Source organism: Rhineura floridana, chromosome 6 (assembly GCF_030035675.1).
Source record: "Rhineura floridana isolate rRhiFlo1 chromosome 6, rRhiFlo1.hap2, whole genome shotgun sequence".
Classification (NCBI taxonomy): domain Eukaryota; kingdom Metazoa; phylum Chordata; class Lepidosauria; order Squamata; family Rhineuridae; genus Rhineura; species Rhineura floridana.
In genome coordinates this window covers 72,250,154-72,272,805 of record NC_084485.1, presented here as the reverse complement: position 1 = coordinate 72,272,805, position 22,652 = coordinate 72,250,154, and the positions used below count along the sequence as shown (strand labels likewise).

The 22,652-nt window shown below is 40.9% G+C and overlaps 1 protein-coding gene across 9 annotated transcripts in view; it reads left to right on the top strand.

The window, feature by feature from the left end:
* The window catches only part of ANKS1A (ankyrin repeat and sterile alpha motif domain containing 1A), a 212,749-nt gene that overhangs the window by 186,685 nt on the left and 3,412 nt on the right, over positions 1–22,652 (top strand). For all 9 annotated transcript variants that reach the window (XM_061632334.1, XM_061632331.1, XM_061632330.1 and 6 more), the window contains 9 exons: positions 840–938; positions 2,604–2,753; positions 2,913–3,020; positions 14,247–14,411; positions 15,433–15,558; positions 15,943–16,014; positions 16,322–16,408; positions 18,986–19,123; positions 21,396–21,566. In XM_061632334.1, coding sequence (XP_061488318.1) covers positions 840–938; positions 2,604–2,753; positions 2,913–3,020; positions 14,247–14,411; positions 15,433–15,558; positions 15,943–16,014; positions 16,322–16,408; positions 18,986–19,123; positions 21,396–21,566 — 1,116 coding nt within the window. The remainder of the gene's footprint in view (positions 1–839; positions 939–2,603; positions 2,754–2,912; positions 3,021–14,246; positions 14,412–15,432; positions 15,559–15,942; positions 16,015–16,321; positions 16,409–18,985; positions 19,124–21,395; positions 21,567–22,652) is intronic.

The window sequence follows — 22,652 nt, the reverse complement described above, 5'->3', positions numbered from 1 at the left end:
ACAAAAGAAAACACTTCAAAACTATTTTCGCTCCCCCAAGATGTAATGATGGCCACCCACTTGGAGAGCTTTAAATGAGGATTAGACAAATTCATGAAGGATAGGGCTTTCAGTGACTACTAGCCATGATGGCTATGTTCTGCATGCACTGTTGGAGGCAGTATGCCTTTCAGTACCAGTTTCTGGGAAACACAGATGAGGAGAGCACTGTTGCTTTCAGACCCTATTGGTAATGATAATCAAGCAGCAGCTAGTGAGGAACCATGAATTTTTATTCTAAGGGCTTCTGTGCTGCTCTCCATTTTCACACGTGGGCCGAGAATGAAGCTGTGAGCAAAAGGTTGATTCTGTACAAAGGTAACCCAAATTCTGTGTTAAGAAAAGCTGGATTCTGATCTGTACAGATGTTATGCAAATATATCTGCTTGCATAATTCTGCTGTTACCTGAGAAAGGCATACAGACCTTAAATCTTTATCCTTACTACTAGAAATCAGGCTCTTTCCAATTTGGCTACTGAGATTCGTTGCTTTTCCTACACATTTTTAAGGCTATCCTTACTGCTTTAAGAATTAGAAACTTATTTTAAAATCAAAGCTGAGATTCTCAGAATGTTCAATTCTGTGCCCAAATTCTGTATTTACATGGTGTATGTATGTGTATGCATATGCATGGTACAGAATTGTGAAACAACAAAAACAAATTTTATTATACAGTCACAGATCCGGTAAAAACAAAAATTGTGAAACACAAATAGATTTTATTGAAGTGCAAAGCTGCTGTGCTTCATCTTTATTCTCCTGCTGTGCTCTCTTTCATATCTCTTTCCTCTTCCAACAGGGCAGCAATGTCATGGAAGATCAGGACCTTCGAGAGATTGGTATTAGCGACCCACCGCATCGCAGAAAACTTCTTCAGGCAGCACGTTCTCTTCCTAAGGTTAAAACAATATATATTTTCACATACAGAGTTATGGTAGTGTAAGATTATCTAGAATATAATTATGAATAGACAAATCATTTTACAGGAGGATAAGCAAATAACTGCATTCTTCCATAATAACAGGAGTTAGGAGAGGGCTTAGTAAACAATGAAGGGCACTTTTTCATTAAACATTTGAGTCAGAAAGAGGTCTACATAGTGGGTCAGTTAGAATTATGGGGAAAGATACAAGATGTTTTTTGCAACTTGTGAGTAAACTGAATTAAGGAGAGGATACTGTCAAATCAGGCACAAACGTTGTGAACAAATTTGCAATTCTCTCGTGATAAAACCTTTATTAGAGTAGTGATTAGATTTGTGATGGAGAGCATAACAATTTCCTGAGTCGCACAATAGTTTCCCCCGCCCCCCGTTTGTATAGACAATGGAGGGTCTCAGTTCTTCAAGGATGCCAATAATATTTCTATCTTTAAATGTACCAATAAAGTGTTATATTGTCTGGTTCTATTATTGGAAATACAGGGTATTTCTATATATTCCAACTGTACTTTGTCTTCTTTTTTTACTGAGTGGAGCACTAAGGTTTTTATGTGAGTGAAATGGCTCCTCCTAGAATAGATATTTGATTTTTGCATTCCAAAACAGTCGTACAGATCCAAGAGTAAAGGAAATGGTAGTGTCTGTTTTTTTAACAAAGCAGAGGCCATAGCAGTAAGCTAACCACTTCTATATTATGCTTTGCCATACAGGAAGCTTTTGATTGCAGCAGCAATCAAAGTACCAGAAGAAGCTGAATTTCTGTTAGTGATAGGATTTGACTGTAGATCTATACGTTTACATTGGATATTTTCCCTGGTTGAATTTCAGTTAATTGCCTTGTGCTGTTTACTGAGTTTGCTCTCTTTTCCCCAATAGACCAATAAAAGCCTCTGGTCATATTTGGAATATTGTGGAAGAGTGCATTTCCAAGAATGAGTTTTAACAAGTTTTACGTCATGGGATTCTCTCCCCAAGTTCTTGATTGTTGGCCATCTTTATGCAAACCTGTACTGGTTCTTTAATATGGCCAACAATCACTTGCTAGTTTAGACCAGTGCCTCTTGGATTTGTTCCACTTTTCCCCTGCAGTGGTTACTGTGCTGCTGACATTCAGAATTTGGATCTATTGCTGACAATTCACTTCGAAGTCGACTCACTTTAACTTCTAGCCACTTAGGGAACTGTAGGAGTAAATAAACACTGCATGCAAATACATGTATCTGAACTCTAGTGGGCCTTTCCTATAAAAAAGCAGCTGTAAGAGGGGGTGTTTGGATGAAAAGCAGTTTTAGGGGGCACAACATTGAAACAGAGAAGGACAAAGTGAGAAAAAGATGAAGAACCTCATCTCATTACTTCTACACTTAAATTTCTCTCTTAGACTCACAAAAGAGTTTATCCCGGGGCTGGGGAGAGCTCTGGGATGTCATGCATTGTGTACTCTCATCTACTTAACAGAGAAAATATTTCTACCTCACAGAGAATTGTGGAGTTCTTATCACTTGAAAAATCTTGCATAGTTGCTACCACCAAATACAGAGTTAAGTTACACAGTCAAATTAAAATGTTCATATCTGATTATCATGCAGCTTATAATACTTTTCTGTCTTATTCTCAATGCAGGTGAAATCCCTGGGCTGTGATGGGACTCAGCCTTCTGTTCCTGCCTGGCTCGACTCTCTGGGGCTGCAGGATTACATTCAATCATTTCTGTCAAGTGGTTATAGCTCTATAGATTCTGTGAAAAACCTCTGGGAACTAGAACTAGTAAATGTAAGTCGCTCACCCTATTCAATTTCAGTTAACATGGAAATTCTAGTACTTCTCAGGGTGAAGATAAACACCAGGACTAGAGTATTGTGTTTATACTGAGAAGTCACAATATATTAAGCTTTTTGTAGAATGTTTTGCTGAATTCCTCCTTCCTTACAGGTGCTCAAGGTAAATCTTCTTGGCCATCGTAAGCGGATAATAGCCTCTCTGGCAGACAGACCATATGAGGAGCCCCCACAGAAACCACCACGGTTCTCTCAGCTAAGAGTGAGTCATTGTTTAAATTTCGGACTGCCTAACAATTTTCCAGGAAAAACAGGAGGCTACAGCATGTCTGTTCTCAGTGGGTCTTGATCTTCTTTTAATTTGCCTTTAATTATACTAAACTTGTGTTGGGAGTAGAAATTGAACACATGCCTCTGGATTTTGGAAACCATTGCAGCATGCTAACTTAGAGGTCAGGTGCTTCAGAACAGCTCCAGATTGACTTCCCATCATGGATTTGGAAAGCAATATTCATTCTTCTATCTCTACAAAGTAAACATTTTTTTCTCATAAACTATCTCAGCAGAAACAAAGCTTGGAAGATTACTTTTAAAAAGTAATAAATTACAGTTACATGGCCCCCAAAAAGTAGTAATTACCATTACAATTGCTGTGAAAGTAACTTATTTTTCCTCAAAAGTAATCACTACAGTTACATTTCAGTTACTTTTTTAAAAAACTGCCTGCAAGGTGCTGGCCTTGGCTGCTGCACATCTAAGTAGCCTAAAACAACATTAAAAATAAACACACAAATACAGAGGTAGTAGAATAATTCTTTTTATCCATGATAGCAATGGTGATCTCTCTGCTGGTAAGGGAGGTGGGGAGGGAGGCAGAGGCCACTACTCAGATCTTTGCACATCAAACCAAGTGCAACACGCACACACACACTGTTTTACTTTGCACCCCCCCATCCCTGCAGGTGCCCATGTATTTGTGGGAGAGAGAGATGCACTGAGAGAGAGGTAGAGATGGATGGATGTTCTCTCTGTGTGTGTGAGAGGGTAAGAGTATATGTATGTGTGGTCTGAGAAGAAGAGATGCACTTGGGCTGAGAGAGAGGGATATGTGAAATGGACCCAGAAAATCTTAATAACTATAGGCCGGTAGCAAATGTTCCATTCCTGGGCAAGGTCCTTGAACGAGTGGTTGCAGGCCAGCTCCAGACACTCTTGGATGAGACTGATTATCTGGATCCATTGCAGTCGGGTTTCAGGCCTGGTTTTGGCACGGAAACAGCCTTGGTCGCCCTGTATGATGAACTTTGTTGGGAGAGAGACGGGGAGTGTGACTCTGTTGATTCTCCTTGATCTCTCAGCGGCTTTCGATACCATCGACCATGGTATCCTTCTGGGGAGACTAGCTTATTTATTTATTTATTTAGTGCATTTGTATACCGCCCCATAGCTGAAGCTCTCTGGGCGGTTTACAATGATTAAAAACATTAAAAACAAATATACAAATTTAAAAACACATTTTTAAAAAGCAATTTAAAAATACATGCTAAAATGCCTGGGAGAAGAGGAAAGTCTAGTCATCTAGTAGTATGGTATCGTCTGCACATTTTAAATTGATATTTCTCTCTCCAATTTTTACACCTCCTTCATCTTGATCCAAACCTGCTTTCCGTATAAGTTCTGCATTAAAGAAATAGGATGATAAAATACACCCTGTCTCACACCCTTCCTGATGGGGAACCAGTCAGTTTCTCCATATTCTGTCCTTACAGTAACCTCTTGTCCAGAGTATAGGTTACAAAGCAGAACAATCAGCTCCTGTGGAACCCAATTTCTTTTAAAGCACTCCATAGTTTTTTGTGATCTATACAATCAAAGGCTTTGCTGTAATCTATAAAACACAGACAAGCTTATAAGGAGTTAACTACTCAAGCTATTTGTCCTTTTCCTCTCTAGTAGCTCAGTTAATAGTGTAGTCATTGCGGTGGTTCCACTCCTACTTGGCAGGTTGCCTCCAGAAGGTGGTGCTTGGGGAACATTGCTCAGCACCCTGGACTCTCCGGTATGGGGTTCCGCAGGGGTCAGTTCTGTCCCCCATGCTGTTCAACATCTACATGAAACCGTTGGGTGCGGTCATCTGGAGCTTTGGAGTGCATTGCCATCAGTATGCTGATGACATGTAGCTCTATTTCTCCTTTTCATCCTCTTCAGGTGAGGCTGTCAATGTGCTGAACTGGTGCCTGGCTGTGACAATGGACTGGATGAGGGCTAATAAACTGAGGCTCAATCCAGACAAGACTGAGATGCTGCTAGTGGGTGGTTCTTCTGACCAGATGGTGGATGTCCAACCTGTTCTGGATGGGGTTGCACTCCCCCTGAAGGAGCAGGTTCGTAGCTTGGGGGTTCTCCTAGAACCATCTCTGTCACTTGAGGCTCAGAGAGCCTCAGTGGCACAGAGTGCCTTCTATCAACTTTGGTTGGTGGCCCAACTACGTCCCTATCTGGACAGGGATAACCTGGCTTCAGTTGTCCATGCTCTGGTAACCTCCAAATTAGATTACTGCAATGCACTCTATGTGGGGCTGCCTTTGAAGACGGTTCAGAAACTGCAGCTTGTGCAAAATGCAGTGGCCAGATTGGTAACAGGGACCAGACAGTCCGAACATATAAAACCAATTCTGGCCCACTTGCCTGTATGTTTCCGAGCTGAATTCAAGGTGCTGGTTTTGACCTATAAAGCCTTACATGGCTTGGGACCACAATACCTGATGGAACGCCTCTCCCGTTAGAACCCACCCGTACACTACGTTCAAGATCAAAGGCCCTCCTCCGGGTGCCTGCTCCAAGGAAAGCTCGGAGGGTGGCAACAAGGGAGGGGGCCTTCTCAGTGGTGGCTCCCAAATTATGGAATGATCTCCTTGACAAGGTGTGCCTGGCGCCAACACTGTTATCTTTTCGGCGCCAGGTCAAGACTTTCCTCTTCTCCCAGGCATTTTAGCATGTGTTTTAAATTGTTTTTATATTGTTTTAAATTTTAAAATTGTGTTTTAAATTGTTTTTAAAATATGTTTTAAATTGTATATTTGTTTTAATGTTTTTGATTGCTGTAAACCGCCCAGAGAGCTTTGGCTATGGGGCGGTATACAAGTGCAATAAATAAATAAATAAACTCTTGTGTGTGGGTGAGTGAGAGAGAGAGAGAGAGAGAGAGTGTGGCAGGACGAGTGGGGGGCAGGACAAGCTGAGGGGTGGCAGGGGGTGGCAGGGGGCGGCAGGGGAAGCGGCTGGAAAGGGTAACACACACACACATTGTGAGAAAATGTGTTGCAAAGCACTTTGATTAATTTCCCCTTCTGCACGTTTATGCTGGTATTATTTCATCTACACAGCATGCTGCCAGTGCAAGACTGGAACACTTATCTCACTGCCCTAGACAGAAATCCTTTATGGCACTGACAGTGGTATCTGCACTAGAAAACAATTATGTTTCTGTGTTTATACAATTAGCTCCAGTCCAAACCTGTCCCATCTTTACTGTGTAGTATGTGTGTTTATGATTGTAGACTAGGAGCATATAATGACACAGGCTCTTTCCTAGAAAAAGGTCCCTACCACAATAAGTACCACAAAAATCTTTGTTGATTTTATTAGAGCTGTGTCATCCTATGATCATGTAGAATAAACACGTTGTTTTTGAGGGGCTGTGATGGAAAAAGACATTTCTCAAAATTAATGACAAAAAGCATTCATCCAGCAAATAATCACTTTTGATATTCCTATTAGAGGAAGTAAGGACAGAACTATGACGAATGGAGATGGGTTTGAGGTTGACAATTCTGTCATATTTATATATCTGTATGTGTGTATATGCACACACAGCTTTTTGTTCGTTTGCTAAAAATGAGGTGCCGATATTTACACCTTGGTAAAAGTGCTACAGGTGCCAGCACCAAACAAAAGGGAAGGAAGAGGCGACAGTACTGCATAATAGTACCACTACAAAAAAGATTACAAACAAACCCCATATATGTGAATGACACTGGCTTTTAACATTTCATCGAGATACCTCTTGATTTATTCTCATGTTCTTATTTATTGCCTAGATTTAATGTTGCATTTTATGGCTTGTATTTTCTTTTTAACATGATCTAATCACCCATGGCCAAAACCATTTTTAAAAGGCAAGCATATACATCTTATAATAAAATAAAATATTTTAAAATAAGCATTCCTTATTTTGGTCTTTTATGTCTTCCCAGCAGAAGTCAGCATCCTAAAAACATCCCTTATCTCAGAATACTGTTAGGCAGGACAGCTCAGATTTCGGGAGGAGGAAAGGAAAGAGCTGACCAAATCCATTTTTAACACTACCAGTAGAGGTGGGCTCATGCAGTGTACCCCTTGGGAGGAGTGGGCAGAGAAACACTTTCACGCAGCAACTCCTACAAGGCCACTACAGTTTAAATAAAAAAATTCACCATTTCACTCGCACGTGTGTGTTTGGCAACTGCGTGGAAGAGCCAATATTTTCATCATGTGATTGTGTCTTATTTCTTATGTTTGGTCTATTGTACTCGTCAGTACACCTTCTGCAGGCTTCTTGCTTGAGACTCTCTCTCGGTGGGCTGTGGGGCAGGCCCTTGGGGAGAGCAAAGGGTTGGCTGACATCGAGACCCCAGCAGCAAGAGCCGTTGTAGCCAGGAGAAAAAAAAGGGAGGGGAAAAAAAAGAATAACGAGACCTTTTGCCCCCGTTGAGGACACTCTGCTGTTGTTGAAGTGAAGGGAGGTTTCGCTTCCAGCAGTCGTAGCTGCCTCAGTCAGTTCACTCCTGATGAAAAGGAGGAGAAGGAGGGATGACTAGGGGCAATTGCTTAGGAAGCCACCACAGCCTCTGCACCTGTCTCTGAACGGCCCCGCGGCCAGCCAGAGATACCGAGAGAGAGGAGCAGGGCGACGATGAGGACGGCGAGTGGGTGTTGCTGGCACCAAGCACCTGGCTCATTCCCCCTCCTTCCATCCTCTCTCCTTCCTCAATCGACCGCCTCAGGGGAGTGTCCGCACCGTGGTGGTAGTGGGATCAGTGTGGCGAAGAGGAGGAACAAGAGTATCGGGCCGGGAAGCTGCGGGCAGAGCCGCGACCTGTTTTGCCGAGAGGAGCGCTTGTGCTGTCTCTCATACGTGCACCTTTATTAAGTCGTCAGGCAATAGAAGCCTCATCACACCACCCAGAGACTGCCAAGAAAAGGCCGTCCTTCAAAGCTCAGCGCTCAAACAAGGAGACTTGTGAGAGAAGCCACAGACGCCAACTATCACTTTGAAGGAGCTACAGAGTTCAGTGGCTGGGAGTGATGGTGCCTCAGTCAATCATAGCAAGAGTTCTGCATAACACTGGCCTGTATGGGAGGATGGCAAGAAAGAAGCCGTTAATCAAAAAGAACCATCTGAAAGCACATCTGGAGTTTACCAGAAAGCATGAGAGTGCCCCAGCTGTGATGTGGGAAAAGGTTTTGTGGTCAGATGAGACCAAGACAGAGCTTTTTGGCCAAAGCCAAAAGCGGTATGTGTGGCGCAAACCTAACACTGCCCATGGCTCAAGACACACCATCCCTACAGTGAAGTCTGGTAGTGGCAGCATCATGCTGTGGAGATGCTTCACATCAGCAGGGACTGGGCATCTTGTTAGAATTGAAGGAAGATTGGATGCAGCAAAATACAGGGAAATACTGCCAAAGAACCTGCTTCAATCCACTAAAAAACTGAAGCTTGGGAGGAAATTAACTTTTCAGCAGGACAATGATCCCAAGCACAAGGCCAAAGCAACATTGGAGTGGCTCAAGAACAAAAAGGTGAATGTCCTGCAGTAGCCCAGGCAAAGTCCTGATCTCAATCCCATTGAGAATCTGTGGCGCCCTTTGAAAATTGCAGTCCACAAGCAACATCCAACCAACCTGAACAACCTGGAGCGAATCTGCCAAGAAGAATGGGGCAAAATCCTTCTGACACTGTGTGCAAAGCTTGTAGGTACCTACCCCCAAAGACTTAAAGCTGTTATGCAGCAAAGGGTGGCTCTACAAAATATTAATGTGTGTGGGTTGAATACTTACGCAAGCAACATGTTTCAGTTTTTTGTTTCCCAACATTTCCCAACATAAAACCAATGTCACCTTACAATAATTGGTTTTGAGTTTCAGTGTTTCAAAATGTAATTTCATTCTGTATGATAATTTTAATGTACCATTTGTAATTCAGTAATATGAGAGCATTGGTCAGGGGTCTGATTACTTTTGCAAGGCACTGTATATCGAACAGTACTAGAACAATTGGTGCGGTGCTTTCAGTCCTTTTTTTCCTCTTCTCTTTTTTTCTCCCCCTCCCCCAAACAAACCCAGCCCATTCTTCTTTGGAGAGCAGGATGTTCAAAACTCCATGGTTTTTGATAGAATAACTGCTTTGTTCTATTTTTAGAGACTATAAAGCACTGCTTTGTATTTAGAAAAGTTACCCTGTTTTCAGCATATGATGAATACAGATAGGAAGGCTGAGAAACTGTGGTCCAGTTCACACAACTGCTGACTAGAAGTTACGTATGCATGGTGGCATAGTGCAGCTGCATGTATTCCTATCTCCATATTTGTGACTGTACACATGTATGTTCAATCCTCCAGTTAATTCCTTGCAAAAGAGAAAGTGTATCAATCAAGTGCAAATCTTTATAGATATATGCATATAATGCCCTGCATCACCCATACACACAATTGTTGTATGCAAACTGCTGCTGCTCCAGATTTTAATTATCAGAACTGCTGGGAGCTGCTGGAGTGACTTGTTAAATTGAGTGCAGGTTTGATCAAATGACAGTGGGTGTTGTTTTTTTAAAGGCCAGTAAAGAACAGCAGAAGGGCAGTGCAATAGCAGGAATTTCAGGCAAGTATAACTTAGGCCTAGTACTCAAAAGCAAGAGATGAAGTGGTAAAGCCTGTTCTATGGACATTATAACTGCTGTCTGCAGATGGGGACTTCTGTGATTAAAGTGGCCCCACCTTCCAAAGCATTCCTTTTACAAAGAAAACCAGGTGTAGAAGGAGATTTGCAGCCCAGCCCTCTGCCACCTTTCATGCCAGTTTGCTTTGCCCAAAGAACATTTTCTAGTGAGCTGTGACTGATTTTCCCAGCAGAGACAACAGCAAAACCTCTTAAGGAAGTCATGGCCCTCAGAAATTTAGCTTCGTTTATGGAACTAGTTCTTTGCAGTCATCAAGGGAAGGATGGTTTTCCAGAACTTTTGAATTTGAGGTGATGGTGGTACAGCAAATGGACTCTTCTATTGTCATGGAGCCTCCTCACCCCAATGCATGGAAGTATCAGCTTACACAGGGCATGACTGATGCCTTGAGAGATCTTGAGCTCTCCCCTGGCTCCCAATCTTTTCCATAAGTAGTTTTTTGTTTGATAAGGAAATTGTTTGCCTCAACAAGAAAATCACTGCTACATGAAATATTCTTTAAAACATATTTATGAACAAGATGTGCTGATAATCATGGGAGACTGGAATGCAAAAGCAGAGAACAGATAAGAACTAGGAATTGTGGAAAAATGGAGCTTAGGAGATAGAAATGAAGCAGGAGAAAGACTTATTGAATTCTGTGAAGCCAATAATTTGTTTCTTGCAGACACATTTTTTTGAGCAACCAAAAAGACGACTGTACACATGGACATCACCAAATGGTCAATATAGGAATCAAATTTATTATATAATTGGTAGCAGAAAATGGAGTAGTTCCTTACTTTCTGCGAAAACAAGACCAGGAGCAGACTGTGGTACAGATCATGAACTGGTAATATTGAAAATCAGAGTAAAGCTAAAGAAGAAGAACAAAGCACTCATAATGCCAAGATACAATTTAACTAACATCCCAGAAGAATATAAAGATCAGATAAGGAACAGATTTGAGGCTTTAAACTTAGATGACAGAGAACCAGAAGAACTGTGGAGTGAAGTCAGAGACATTATCAGGGAAGAATGCAAAAAGACAATACCTCTAGTTAAAAAGAAAGATCTCAATGGATGACTGAAGAAACTCTTAAAATGGTTAAAGAGAGAAGGAAAGCAAAAGGAGACAAAAACACAGTTAGAACCCTAAATGCAACAATACAGCGACTAGTACGTAGGGACAAAGAGAATTATGACAATAGTTACTGTATAGAAATAGGAGAGGACAACAAAAAGGGTAGAACAAGAGCCCTATTCCAAAAGATTAGAGAAATGAAAGGGAAATTTAAACCAAGAGTAGGGATGTTGAATAATCAATAGGGGAACATACTAACTGACCGAGATAAAATAAAAAGAAGATGGAAGCAATACAATGAAGAACTCTATGAAAGAGATTCCAGGATGACAGATTCATTCATGGAGGAACTGTATGATGAAGAACCAGAAATTTTAGAATGCGAGGTGAAAGCTGCTTTAAAATACTTGGAAGAAACAAATCACCAGAAACAGATGGCATACCAATAGAGTTGCTACAAGCTACTGAGACTGAATTTGTCCAAATTTTGGGGAAAAAATTGTCAAGAAATAATGGAAAACTAAACAATGGCCCACAGACTGGAAGCGTTCAATATACATTCCAATTCCAAAGAAAGGGGATCCCAGGAAATGCAGTAATTATCGAACTCTTGCCTTATCCCATGCAAGTAAAGTAATGCTCAAGATTCTACAACAAAGGCTGTTACCATATATGGAGCAAGAAATGCCAGACGTCCAAGCTGGCTTTAGAAAGGGAGAGGCACCAGAGATCATACTGCAAACATACGTTGGATAATGGAACAGACGAAGGAATTTTAGAAGAAAATCACCCTGTTCTTTATAGATTACAGCAAAGCCTTTGATTGTGTAGATCATGAAAAACTATGGAATGCTTTAAAAGAAATGGCGGTGCTACAGCATCTGATTGTCCTGATGCACAACCTATACTCTGCACAAGAGGCTACTGGTAAGGACAGGAAATGGAGAAACCGATTGGTTCCCAATTGGAAAGGGTGTGAGACAGGGGTGTATTTTATCACCCTATTTGTTTAATCTACATGCAGAACATATCATACGGAAAGCAGGATAGGACCAAGATGAAGCAGGTGTGAAAATTGGAGGGAGAAATATCAATAATTTAAGATATGCAGACGATACCATACTACTAGCAGAAACCAGTAATGATTTGAAACGAATATTGATGAAAGTTAAAGAGGAGAGCACAAAAGCAGGACTACAGCTGAATGTCAAGAAGTCTAAAGTAATAAAGTTGACAACGAGGATATTGAAGGAATCCAGGGTTAAGGATTATCAAAACCTTGGCACAGTCATTAACCAAAATGGAGAAGAAGGCTAGGACTGGGGAGGGCAGCTATGAAAGAACTAGAAAAGGTCCTCAAATGTAAAGATGTATCACTGAACACTAAAGTCAGGATCATTCCGACCATGGTATTCCCGTTGTCTATGTATGAATGTGAAAGTTGGACAGTGAAAAAAGCAGATAAGAGAAAAATCAACTTATTTGAAATGTGGTATTGGAGGAGAGCTTTGCACGTACCATGGACTGCAAAAAAAAAAAGTAATATTTGGGTGTTAGAACAAATTAAACCAGAACTATCACTAGAAGCTAAAATGATGAAACTGAGGTTATCATACTTTGGATGACACATGAGAAGACATGATTCACTAGAAAAGACAATAATGCTGGGAAAAACAGAAGAGAGTAGAAAAAGAGGAAGGCCAAACAAGAGATGGATTGATTCCATAAAGGAAGCTACAGACCTGAATTTACAAGATCTGAACAGGGTGGTTCATGACAGATGCTGTTGGAGGTCACTGATTCATAGGGTCTCCATAAGTCATAATCAAATTGAAGGCACATAACAGCAGCAACATTTATGAAATGGTCTTTTGAAATGGAACACAGCTTTCCTGCCTGAGTATAGTATGTAGGAAATTCTTGAGAATTTTGTTTGTTTGTTGTTAATTCTGATGTGACCTGATTTGCACCTCCTGAACTAATGTGCTGCCCATCAACAGTCTGACCCCAGCATTTTGCACCAGCTATAGCCTCTGGACCAGGCCTGAGAGTAGCTGCACAGAGTGCATTGTAATAACCAAGGCTTGTGGTTACCAGTGCATGGAGCACCATAGCAGGCTATCCCTGTCCAAGAATACTTGTAGTTGGCACACCACTCATAGTTGGTAAAAAGCACTCACTCCACTGAGGCTGTGAGCCTGAAGTGACAGAGATGGAATGAGGAGCATTCTCAAACGATGCACCTGTTCTTTCAGAGGGCAAGTAACCCCATCTAGGACGGATAAATTACGAATCTCCTAGACACAGGAGTTACCCATGCACAGTGCCTATGTCTTCCCAGGGTTCAAGCTCAGTTTATTAGCCTTCATCCATTCCACAGCTGTATCCAGACAACATTCCAGCTTGTTACAGCTCAAAATAAAACAGATTAATTAGTAGCGGCTATAAATGTAAAAATTTTTGGTATGCTAGAACACAGGGGTTCCCAAACTGTGGTTCGTAAACTTCATGCAGATGGTCCGCAGTATGTCTGCATTAAATTTGATATTACTTGTATTTTGGTTGCTACTTTTATTTCTTATATTTTGTTTTATTGTGTTGCAATTTGAATTCCATGGAATGCAAATTGTAATATGATAAAATACAATATATAAGAAATAAAAGAAGCAATCAAAATATAACTAAAACTCATACAACATCTAGCACAGTGCATTACAAGTGCTACAATGGGCAGAAAAATCATTAAGTAGTCTGCCAAGACCATCAGCAATTTTCAAGTGGTGTGTGGGGTAAAAAGTTTGGAAACCACTGTTAGAATGAAGAACATTATTTCCAAAAAACCACAAAACTATCTTTGTAAAGTTTATACTTGCCCTGTTACTGATTTTGTTAGCTGGTAGTCCTTTGATTCAGACCCTAAGCAAGTAATGTTTCACAGCAACCTGTCAGTCTAAATCAAACAGAGCCTAAGAGTGTTTAATTTCATTTCAAGCACAGTAGACTTGCTTTAATATCTGCAATGCATTATTAGGTCTGTTTGCACTGTACCACTGCTAGACCTGTGCCTCAGAAAGCAACTTTTCCTAGTGTTCTTCATTGTCTGAAAGCAGATTCCTTCAGAATGGATGTTACCTAAGTGTTAACTAGGGTTTATTTGAATGCATTGATAGGTTTTTTAATGAATTGTTTTCAAATATTACGTATTTCTATATTAAGTTGATGTTTGTTGTGAGCCATTTTAGGCACAGTTCAGTGTAGAAAAGCAATATATAATAAACTATCTTTTTCTGGTTACGTTGATCTTAATAGTCATACTAAATAAAAAAAACCCTTGCAAATAGTGTCACCTTCATGGATTTTTGGAAAGATGCTCTGAATATACCCAGTAAAAGATCATTTTTTATTTGTATCTGTCTGATTCCAGTGCCAGGATTTGATATCCCAGACATCCTCACCCCTAAGCCAGAGTGACTCTTGCACAGGGAGGTCTGCAGATCTCCTGCTGCCTTTGGGAGAACCTGGAAAGAAGAGACACGAGAGCAGCCATGATATGGCATCATACCCCAGAACTGAGAGACTCAAGGCACAGGTCTTCCATTAATTTATTTCTAGAGGTTCCTCTATTAATTTGTAAGACACAAGTTCCCTTTTTGGGGGGGGGGGCTTCTGGACACTTTAGGAATGTTGAGCTGTTGGGGTTCCGGGGGAATGGCTGGTTGCAAAATGATAGGAGAGTAAAGGTTGGATCTAGTAAATCAGAAATGGATCGTCATGGTCTAAGATGACTGCCTGCTCTGGTGACTGATATTGGCGGGTGAGGGCAACAAGACACTTGCAGCTAGTTTGGTTCCCACATCTACTGTGAGATGTAGCAAGTACTTAAGAATCAAAGCTACTTTATTATGGCAGTAGGGTTGTAGAAAAGAGGAGGAATCTCACGGCAGCCATAGCACAGTTTTCCCGGCTGGGGAGCCACATCAATGAGCTATGGCTGCTGCCTCTGAAGCTTCCACTGTGAAAGCAGCAACTTTAGTGCATTGCTGCTGTCCATTCCAAGGAGAACAAGTGACTGGTTATGGTTGTTCCTAGCCTTGACTATTTATTTACTTGTTTTTGCTGAGATGCAGCAGCGACAGGCTCACTGTTTCTCAAGCTTTGTCTGTCCTTGTATGCTTTATGTTGTGGCAGTGGAAATGTGCCTGCATAGCCGGAGGCATTTTTAGAGGTGACCAGACACTGCCCTAGTCACAAAGATGATGTGGTGTCAAGTCATATTCACATTAATAATGGCCCATGTGAGCCCACTTGCCAACTGAGGTTAATTTGGTATTACTATCCTTTGCTTCTATGCCACAAGTTTGGATAGCAGGGACCAAGGGTCAGGCTGTTTCAGCAATAGCCCCAAACTTTGAAAGACACCAACATTGCTATCTTATTGAAAAGCTAGTAATGTTCTGTGGCTGCTTTGTCTTAAATGTACTTTTAAGTATAGACAGCTTTGAGCTTTGCAGAAAAGTGGTTATAAAAGTATTAAAATAAATGTGATGAATGCCCTATACAGCATGCATCCTAGACCCAATTGTGACTGAAAGTGTGACTTGCATTTTCAGGAGGAACGTCATGAATCCAAACTTACACTCAGACCACCTAGTCTGGCTGCTGCTTATGCCCCTGTCCAACACTGGCAGCATCAACCAGAGAAACTTATCTTTGAGTCCTGTGGGTATGAAGCTAACGTAAGTGAATTCTAGATTCTTAGACAAATCAATTCCTCTGGTGCGTAATCTTGGTTCTCCCTGTAAAGCAGGGATGAGGAACCTGTGAACCTTCAGATGTTGGACTACAATTCCCATCATCCCTGACCATTGGCTCTGCTGGCCACGGCTAATAGGAGTTTCAATCCAACAAGATCTGGAGAGCCACAGATTTCCCATCTCTGCTATAAAGCATAGTCCTGCCATCTACATAATAGCGGCTGTTACTTAGTGCGCCAAACAGAAGTTAGTAAATTTGGCTTGTTCCTTTGGGAAGCAAGAAAGTGTGACAATATCTTCTCATCTTTTGTGGTAATGTGTACAGATATTTGTTAATAGTTGCTGCTGTTTCTTCTATATTTTAAGTATTTAGGCTCCATGTTAATCAAAGATCTTCGAGGGACAGAATCTACACAAGATGCCTGTGCAAAAATGAGGGTAGGTGTGCACAGTATAAAAACAAAACTCTTTATACTATTATTGAAAAGTAAACTCTGTTGTGTAGCTCCAGATATGGAGGTTCTGCTGCAAGCACAAGATAAAGTCAAGCTGCAAAACTTTGAATTATTGCTAGGATGTGAACTCAGATTTCACTTTTATATTATATATTCTTCACTGAATGCTTCATTTAGCATACTTCTTCAAAAACATGACCTAATGTGGGAGGATATTTTAAAACATCCTGCCTACATACCCCCCCAAAATGTTTTAATCATGCTCTTAATTAGTTTTTTCTTGTATGAAGAAATCTACAGAGCATATGAAGAAGATCCCAACTATAGTATTATCTATCACTTACAAAGGAGTGAAGTTCATTGATGCATCTAACAAGGTAAGGACCATCTTGAATTCATAGTTAATATTTAAAATCTTGAATGTCAAGTGATAATCACTTGAAGTGATAGTGACATGGCGGGAATTAATCTATAGTGCAACTACTCACTCCTTGTCAGTAAGAAGTCAAAATGTTCTGGGAAATCCTGTCAAAATTGCCACAACAGAAGTTTAAGGTAGAGGTTGATTTTTCCCTTGGACCAGTTTATCAGGTAGTGCTTGTTTGTATTTTGATGTTGGTTTTGCTGCTGAAAGAAAAGGCAGGATATTCTGACCCAAGATCTAAGTTGTTACCAAATGTCAACACCATTCTGATTTGGTAAGTGGAATCAAAATGGAGTCTGCTTCCAACCTTGCCATTCCATGTTGTGCAGCCTTGGACCTGAATTACATGTATGAATCATTTATACTCATGCAAGTTTTCAGGAATTTTATTTTGCACTTCCAGTTCATGCTAGACAGGTTCAACACACTACTTACCTAGTGTGGCCTTCATAGATAGTTAGATGGGAGCTATTTTTCTGTGATATGATCCATCCTGCTTGTGTAACTGCGAATCTCTTCCTGATTTTATTTATTGGTCAATTTAAAAGAAAAAAAAACTCAAAGTGGCTTTCAACAATAAACTATACGTATAATACAACCAACCCTACAAAATTTATGTATTAACAGCCATCAAAAAGTACATTTTTTTAAAAAAAATCAAAATTAGAAAAAACAGCAACTCATAAAACCCCAAAAAGTGAATGCACAGAAAAAGGAAAAGAACCTTAACATATTCATAGCAGATAGGTAAATGTTTTTTGGCTGAAGGCCAACATAAACAACCAGATTTTGACCAAATGCCTAAAACCATGAAGTGTTTGGAGCATGGCAGTCTCACCCAAAAGGGAATTCCATAGAGTGAGAGCCACCACAAAAAAGGCTGTTTCTTTTTTCCACCCATCATGCCTTAGATGACCAAAGAATCTAGAGCAGGGGCTTTGATTAATGGAACATATGGGAAAAGGTGGTCCTTAATATACCCTATATATCTATAGGGCTTTCAGAACTTTGAATTGGACCTGGAAATAAATTGGCAACTAGTGTAGGTCAAACAAAAGGGACATAATTTGTTCTGATTGCCTTCTTCCAGCAACTTAACACTAGCAGCAGCATTTTGCATTAACCAAACACTTTTCACAGCAGCCAGATATAGAGCTCATTACAGTAATCTAACCTGGAAGTAATGTGGGCATGAATGAATGTAGAAAGATCCTCTTTCAACAGGTAAGGGTGTAGCTACAGACCACCACCTACAGATCTAAAAAGAACATCAAGTCAAGAAGCACCCTCAAGAGTAGATACCTCATCTTTTAGTGCAACCACATCTGAGACAAACTGCACCCTTAAACCCGAATCAGATAGTCAGCCACCACCCATGCAGTCTGCTATTGGGTCATTCACATGAAGCTCCCAGCTCTGCATAATCACATCACAGAAAGAGGCTCCCATATAGATGCAGTTGCATGTAAGAGGTGTCTAGGTAGGAGCTCGGAGGGACCATAATTGAGTGGTAGAACAGAAGTTCCCAGGTTCAATCTCCTCTATCTCCAGATGGAGCAGGGTCCTGTCTGAAATCCTGGAGAGCCACTGCCAATCAGGGTGGATGATAATGCACTAGATAGACCAATGGTCTGATTCAGTATAAAGTAGATTCCTGCTGAGGCAGGGTTGTTTTGTGAAAACCCCATATTATCACTTAAGATGCTGAAACTGCTAACTGTAACCATTTTGTTACTCTGTTTATCACTTCTGTCTAGTAAACATTATTGGGTATTTTATTTCTGTTAACTTATTAATTGTATTTGTAGGCAGGAACTAAAAAGAGATGGTTTCTGCATGGTAGAATCACAAGTGTATTCTGCGGTGGACAATGAATAGACCTGTGATAATTTGACATGGCTGGAGGACGTGGAGCAGAGAGAATTCTTCCCTCACCATTTGCCTTCTCCTGTTGCCACCCAATTCTCTGCCCTTTATATGTAATACAATGGTCTGATTCACATGTCACATTAAGCCATGGTCTGAAACAAACTGTGGTTTACCATGAGCACGCAGACCATTCAAACCGCTGAGATTTATAATTTGTTCCTTGGATGTATCTTCTGAAGCCAAGGAATATTACTTGTTTTTTATATTCTTCTATTATACTGGCCCCATTTACACATTGCAGTAAGCCATACTTTGAAACAAGCTATAGCTTACCATAAACAAGCAGTGTGCTGGTGCATGCTGCTTAAATCAAATCTGCTCCACTCTTCTCTTTGCTGAGTTGGGAGGAAACAAACTACAGTGCTAACTTAGTATTATGTGTGGACCAGTGCTCATGGTTTGTTTTCCTCCAAACAAAGCACAACAGGAAGCTTACAACAAAGCTTGGCTAGTAGTATGATCAGCTGGTAATCAATAGCAATCAGTGTTTTGTATGAAGTTATAAATTTAATAAAACCTTGTTTTATTGTGAATAGTGTTTGCATAGGATAACCTTACTGTACAATCATTGTGCAAAAGCAGCTGTTTATTTGTTTGGCAGAATGTTATTGCTGAGCATGAAATCCGGAACATCTCTTGTGCTGCACAGGACCCAGAAGATCTCTGTACATTTGCCTATATCACTAAGGACTTGCAGACTAGCCACCACTACTGCCATGTCTTCAGTACCGTTGATGTAGTAAGTAATATGTAATGTAAAAGTCTTGATGCTTTACTTTGTATTTCAGGTTGCTAAAGATAATCTGCAGGCCGCCTTTTGAACTTTGGGAACCATCCCCCACAGATTTTGACTCTAAAAGTGGCATTCTCATGGCCATTACTTTGGCCAGGAGCATATCAGAGCTCTGCGCCCTCTCAGTGAAGAAGGAACTTTGCATTTTCCACAAGGACTCAGTGGTTCTCTGTGCAGATCCTACCTTCATGCCTAAAGTGAACACTCCATTTCATACGGGACAAGAACTTACATTACTTTCCTTCTGACCTTCGTCATCTCATCCAGCAGAGTGAGCCTGGCACAATCTGGATGTCAGGCGGGCACTAAAACTATAAAAAGGGCCAAACACATTAGACTTTTGCACAACCTCTACATTTCATTCCATCCCAGGACTCTGGGATAGAAAGCATCAGCTGTGACCATTGTGAAGTGGATTAAGGCATGCTTAGCCCATGAGGGACAGCGCCTTTGCATTCCAGGTTGCATCACAACCCACTCTACTAGGGTGGCAGTCACCTCAATGACTATAGCCACTAACACAAGTATCTTGAAATATGCAGAGCAGGAACCTAGGCCTCCACTTAACTTTTCATGCGCCCATTTTAAGTTGGACCCTTTTGCCTCAGCAGAGACAGCATTTGGCTCGCACATCCTTCAGAATGTTCTGCACAACATTAGTGAGTGGTTCTAGGCTTGCACACCCAATATATGCAGGCTCTGGTAGGTCCCCTTGGTGATTGGCTCCACCAGGAGAATGATTCATTATCGATTACTGTGAAGGTGCCTTATCTGGTGGACAAAGGGAGCCAGTCAGTGGTCACACGCTGCATGCAGCTGCTCACTCATGACACTGCAAAATGTGTTCTTCTGTTCGATGTTTTATTCTTAGAAAGTTCATATATAGGTTATCATTGTTAATGAGGTTCGATAGGTTTTTCTTAAGAATCTTCCAACAGAAACAAAACTGAGGTCTCCTGGAAGAGAGGAGAAGCACATGCAAATTGCTTGAAGAATTTCCTGTCTAGGTCAGTCATAGAATCATAGAATAGTAGAGTTGGAAGGGGCCTGTAAGGCCATTGAGTCCAGCCCCCTGCTCAATGCAGGAATCCAAGTTAAAGCACCCCCAGCAGATGGCTGTGCAGTTGCCTCTTGAATGCCTCCAGTGTTTGAGAGCCCACTGGTTCCATTGTTGTACTGCTCTAACTGTTAGGAAGGTTTTCCTGATGATCGGCTGAAATCTGGCTTCCTATAACTTGAGCCCATTATTCCGTGTCCTGCACTCTAGGATGATTGAGAAGAGATCCTGGCCCTCCTCTGCATGATACCCTTTCAAGTACTTGAAGAGTGCTATCATATCTGCCCTCAGTCTTCTCAAGGCTAAACATACCCAGTTCTTTAAGTGTCTCCCCTTAGGACTTTATTTTCAGCCCCCTGATCATCCTTGTTGACCTCCTCTGAACCTATCAGAGGCATTAACCCAACAGTGACTAGCTCCCTTCATCCACCAGAGACCGCACCTTCACGGTAAATGCCAATGTATCATTTTGAGTGCCAGACAGATCAGCAGTCACAGATGTGACAAGCAATTTGGAATGCTCATCCAGCAGGATAAACAGACAAGAGTGACCAGTGCTTATGCAAGCAACCATGAGTTAAATGGCAGTGTGAGTGGTGAGTGAAGTAAGAAGGGAGGTTGATTACTACTTGTTGCTCCTATTGTTTGGGAGACAGCTTTTTTTCATGTAAAGATTTGATGTTCAGAAACAATCTGCACCATCTGAAGTAACCCTCATTAAAGTAGAGGTTGATCCATTAGGACAAAAAAAACACTGCTTCACCAACCTCAGCTTGCCCTCAGCAAACTCCCACCCAACTGTTTTCTTACTTAGAAGCAATCCAGGGATGACACTGGCTGTCAGCTTCCTCCTCTTTAGTCTTGGTGTTACCCTTGCAGTACTTGGCAGGGAGGAGGATGGGGACAAAACTAGAATTAACTGGCTCTGCTTGTCATTCACTCTGGCTCCACTTACTATTTGCCTCCCTGCCTTCTGCCCTTCTAGTCCCAATGGGCATAGCCACCACTGTCTCGTTATACTTAATGGAACTTATTCTAGTAAATATGCATAGGATTGTGATGTCAAATGATCTTTAAGACACTAGATTTTTTGTTCATCAACACAGACTCTTTTGGCATTATTCTTTGAAGTAAGTTATGCCTTTTGTTTGTTCTCTCAAGAATCTAACATATGAAATCATTTTGACATTGGGACAAGCATTTGAAGTAGCCTACCAACTGGCCCTCCAAGCCCAAAAACCAAAACATCCAGGTGCTTTGCCAGCTGAAACGATAGAAACAAAATCTTCAAAACCGGTGCCTAAACCTCGAGCCAGCATGAGGAAATCAGCTGTACGTATGTTAAAAGAATTTTATTTCCTGTAGTTATGCTAGTATTTAACATAACGCCTGAGCACAGGTGGTTAAAAACTAGACTATACAAAGCCAATAGTCATTCTGTGTTTATTTTCTTTCTGAGCAATCAAAACTTTTTTTTTTTAATTCAGTGAGCTTCTTCAGGTAAGGTGAGGTAGCTAATAGCCCACCAAGTAACGAGACAATAGAATGAATTGCAAATTATTGGAAAGGCTTAAAATTATACTAAAACAAATGTTGCTGTTTTGACAAAAGGCCAAGTACCAGAACTGTTCATTTATGTAAATTAGAAGACTCATAAAGGTTTTTTTTAGTCTTGCATTCTGATGGTGCATATGACTGCTTTGGATCATGGTTTCTTTTTCATGTAATTTTGGATGTGTTAATCTTATGTTTTATCTTGACAATGCTGATAATTTGAAAGTCCAAAAAGGTGGGTAGTGAGGGGAAAACACTTTTCTCAGAAAAGGATTTTCTTTCACACTATGAATTCATGAGGTGGATTCATGTGTCTAATTTAAATGTCAATTAAGGAATAAGTGCATAATGCCCTAGTTTACCAACCACTGAATGGCAAGGCTCTGGCTGTAGTGAGGCGTTTGCCAAAGATCCAAGACTACATGGATCTGGAAACTAAAATTAAAAGTTCTTAAGTTAAGCATGTTACATGCTACCACATCTTGGCTTAGAACTGTGCATGGAATTGATGAAATGCAATAAAATGAGTACCCGTGAAGACACTGGACAGTATTTTTGCTATCAAGACTGCTGTGCGGTAGTTTTTCCCCTCAAGAATTGGTGCTCAGGCAGCCTGTACACTATATTCTCTCCCTAAAATGATTTAACTGTTTTTTATTGCAAGAATTATTTTGGCCTTCTGTGTTGGCAACAGTGATGGGAGCCCACTGTGCATAATCTACTAATATCTAATGAATTATCTAAACATACTAAAAAGAGTAGTACTAGTTGTTGGTGCTCTGCACACACATATTTCTCCCTTTCTTTCTCAGGTTTCCTCTGTAGGACTGATAGGAACACGTAATCAGTGACACATTTAATGAG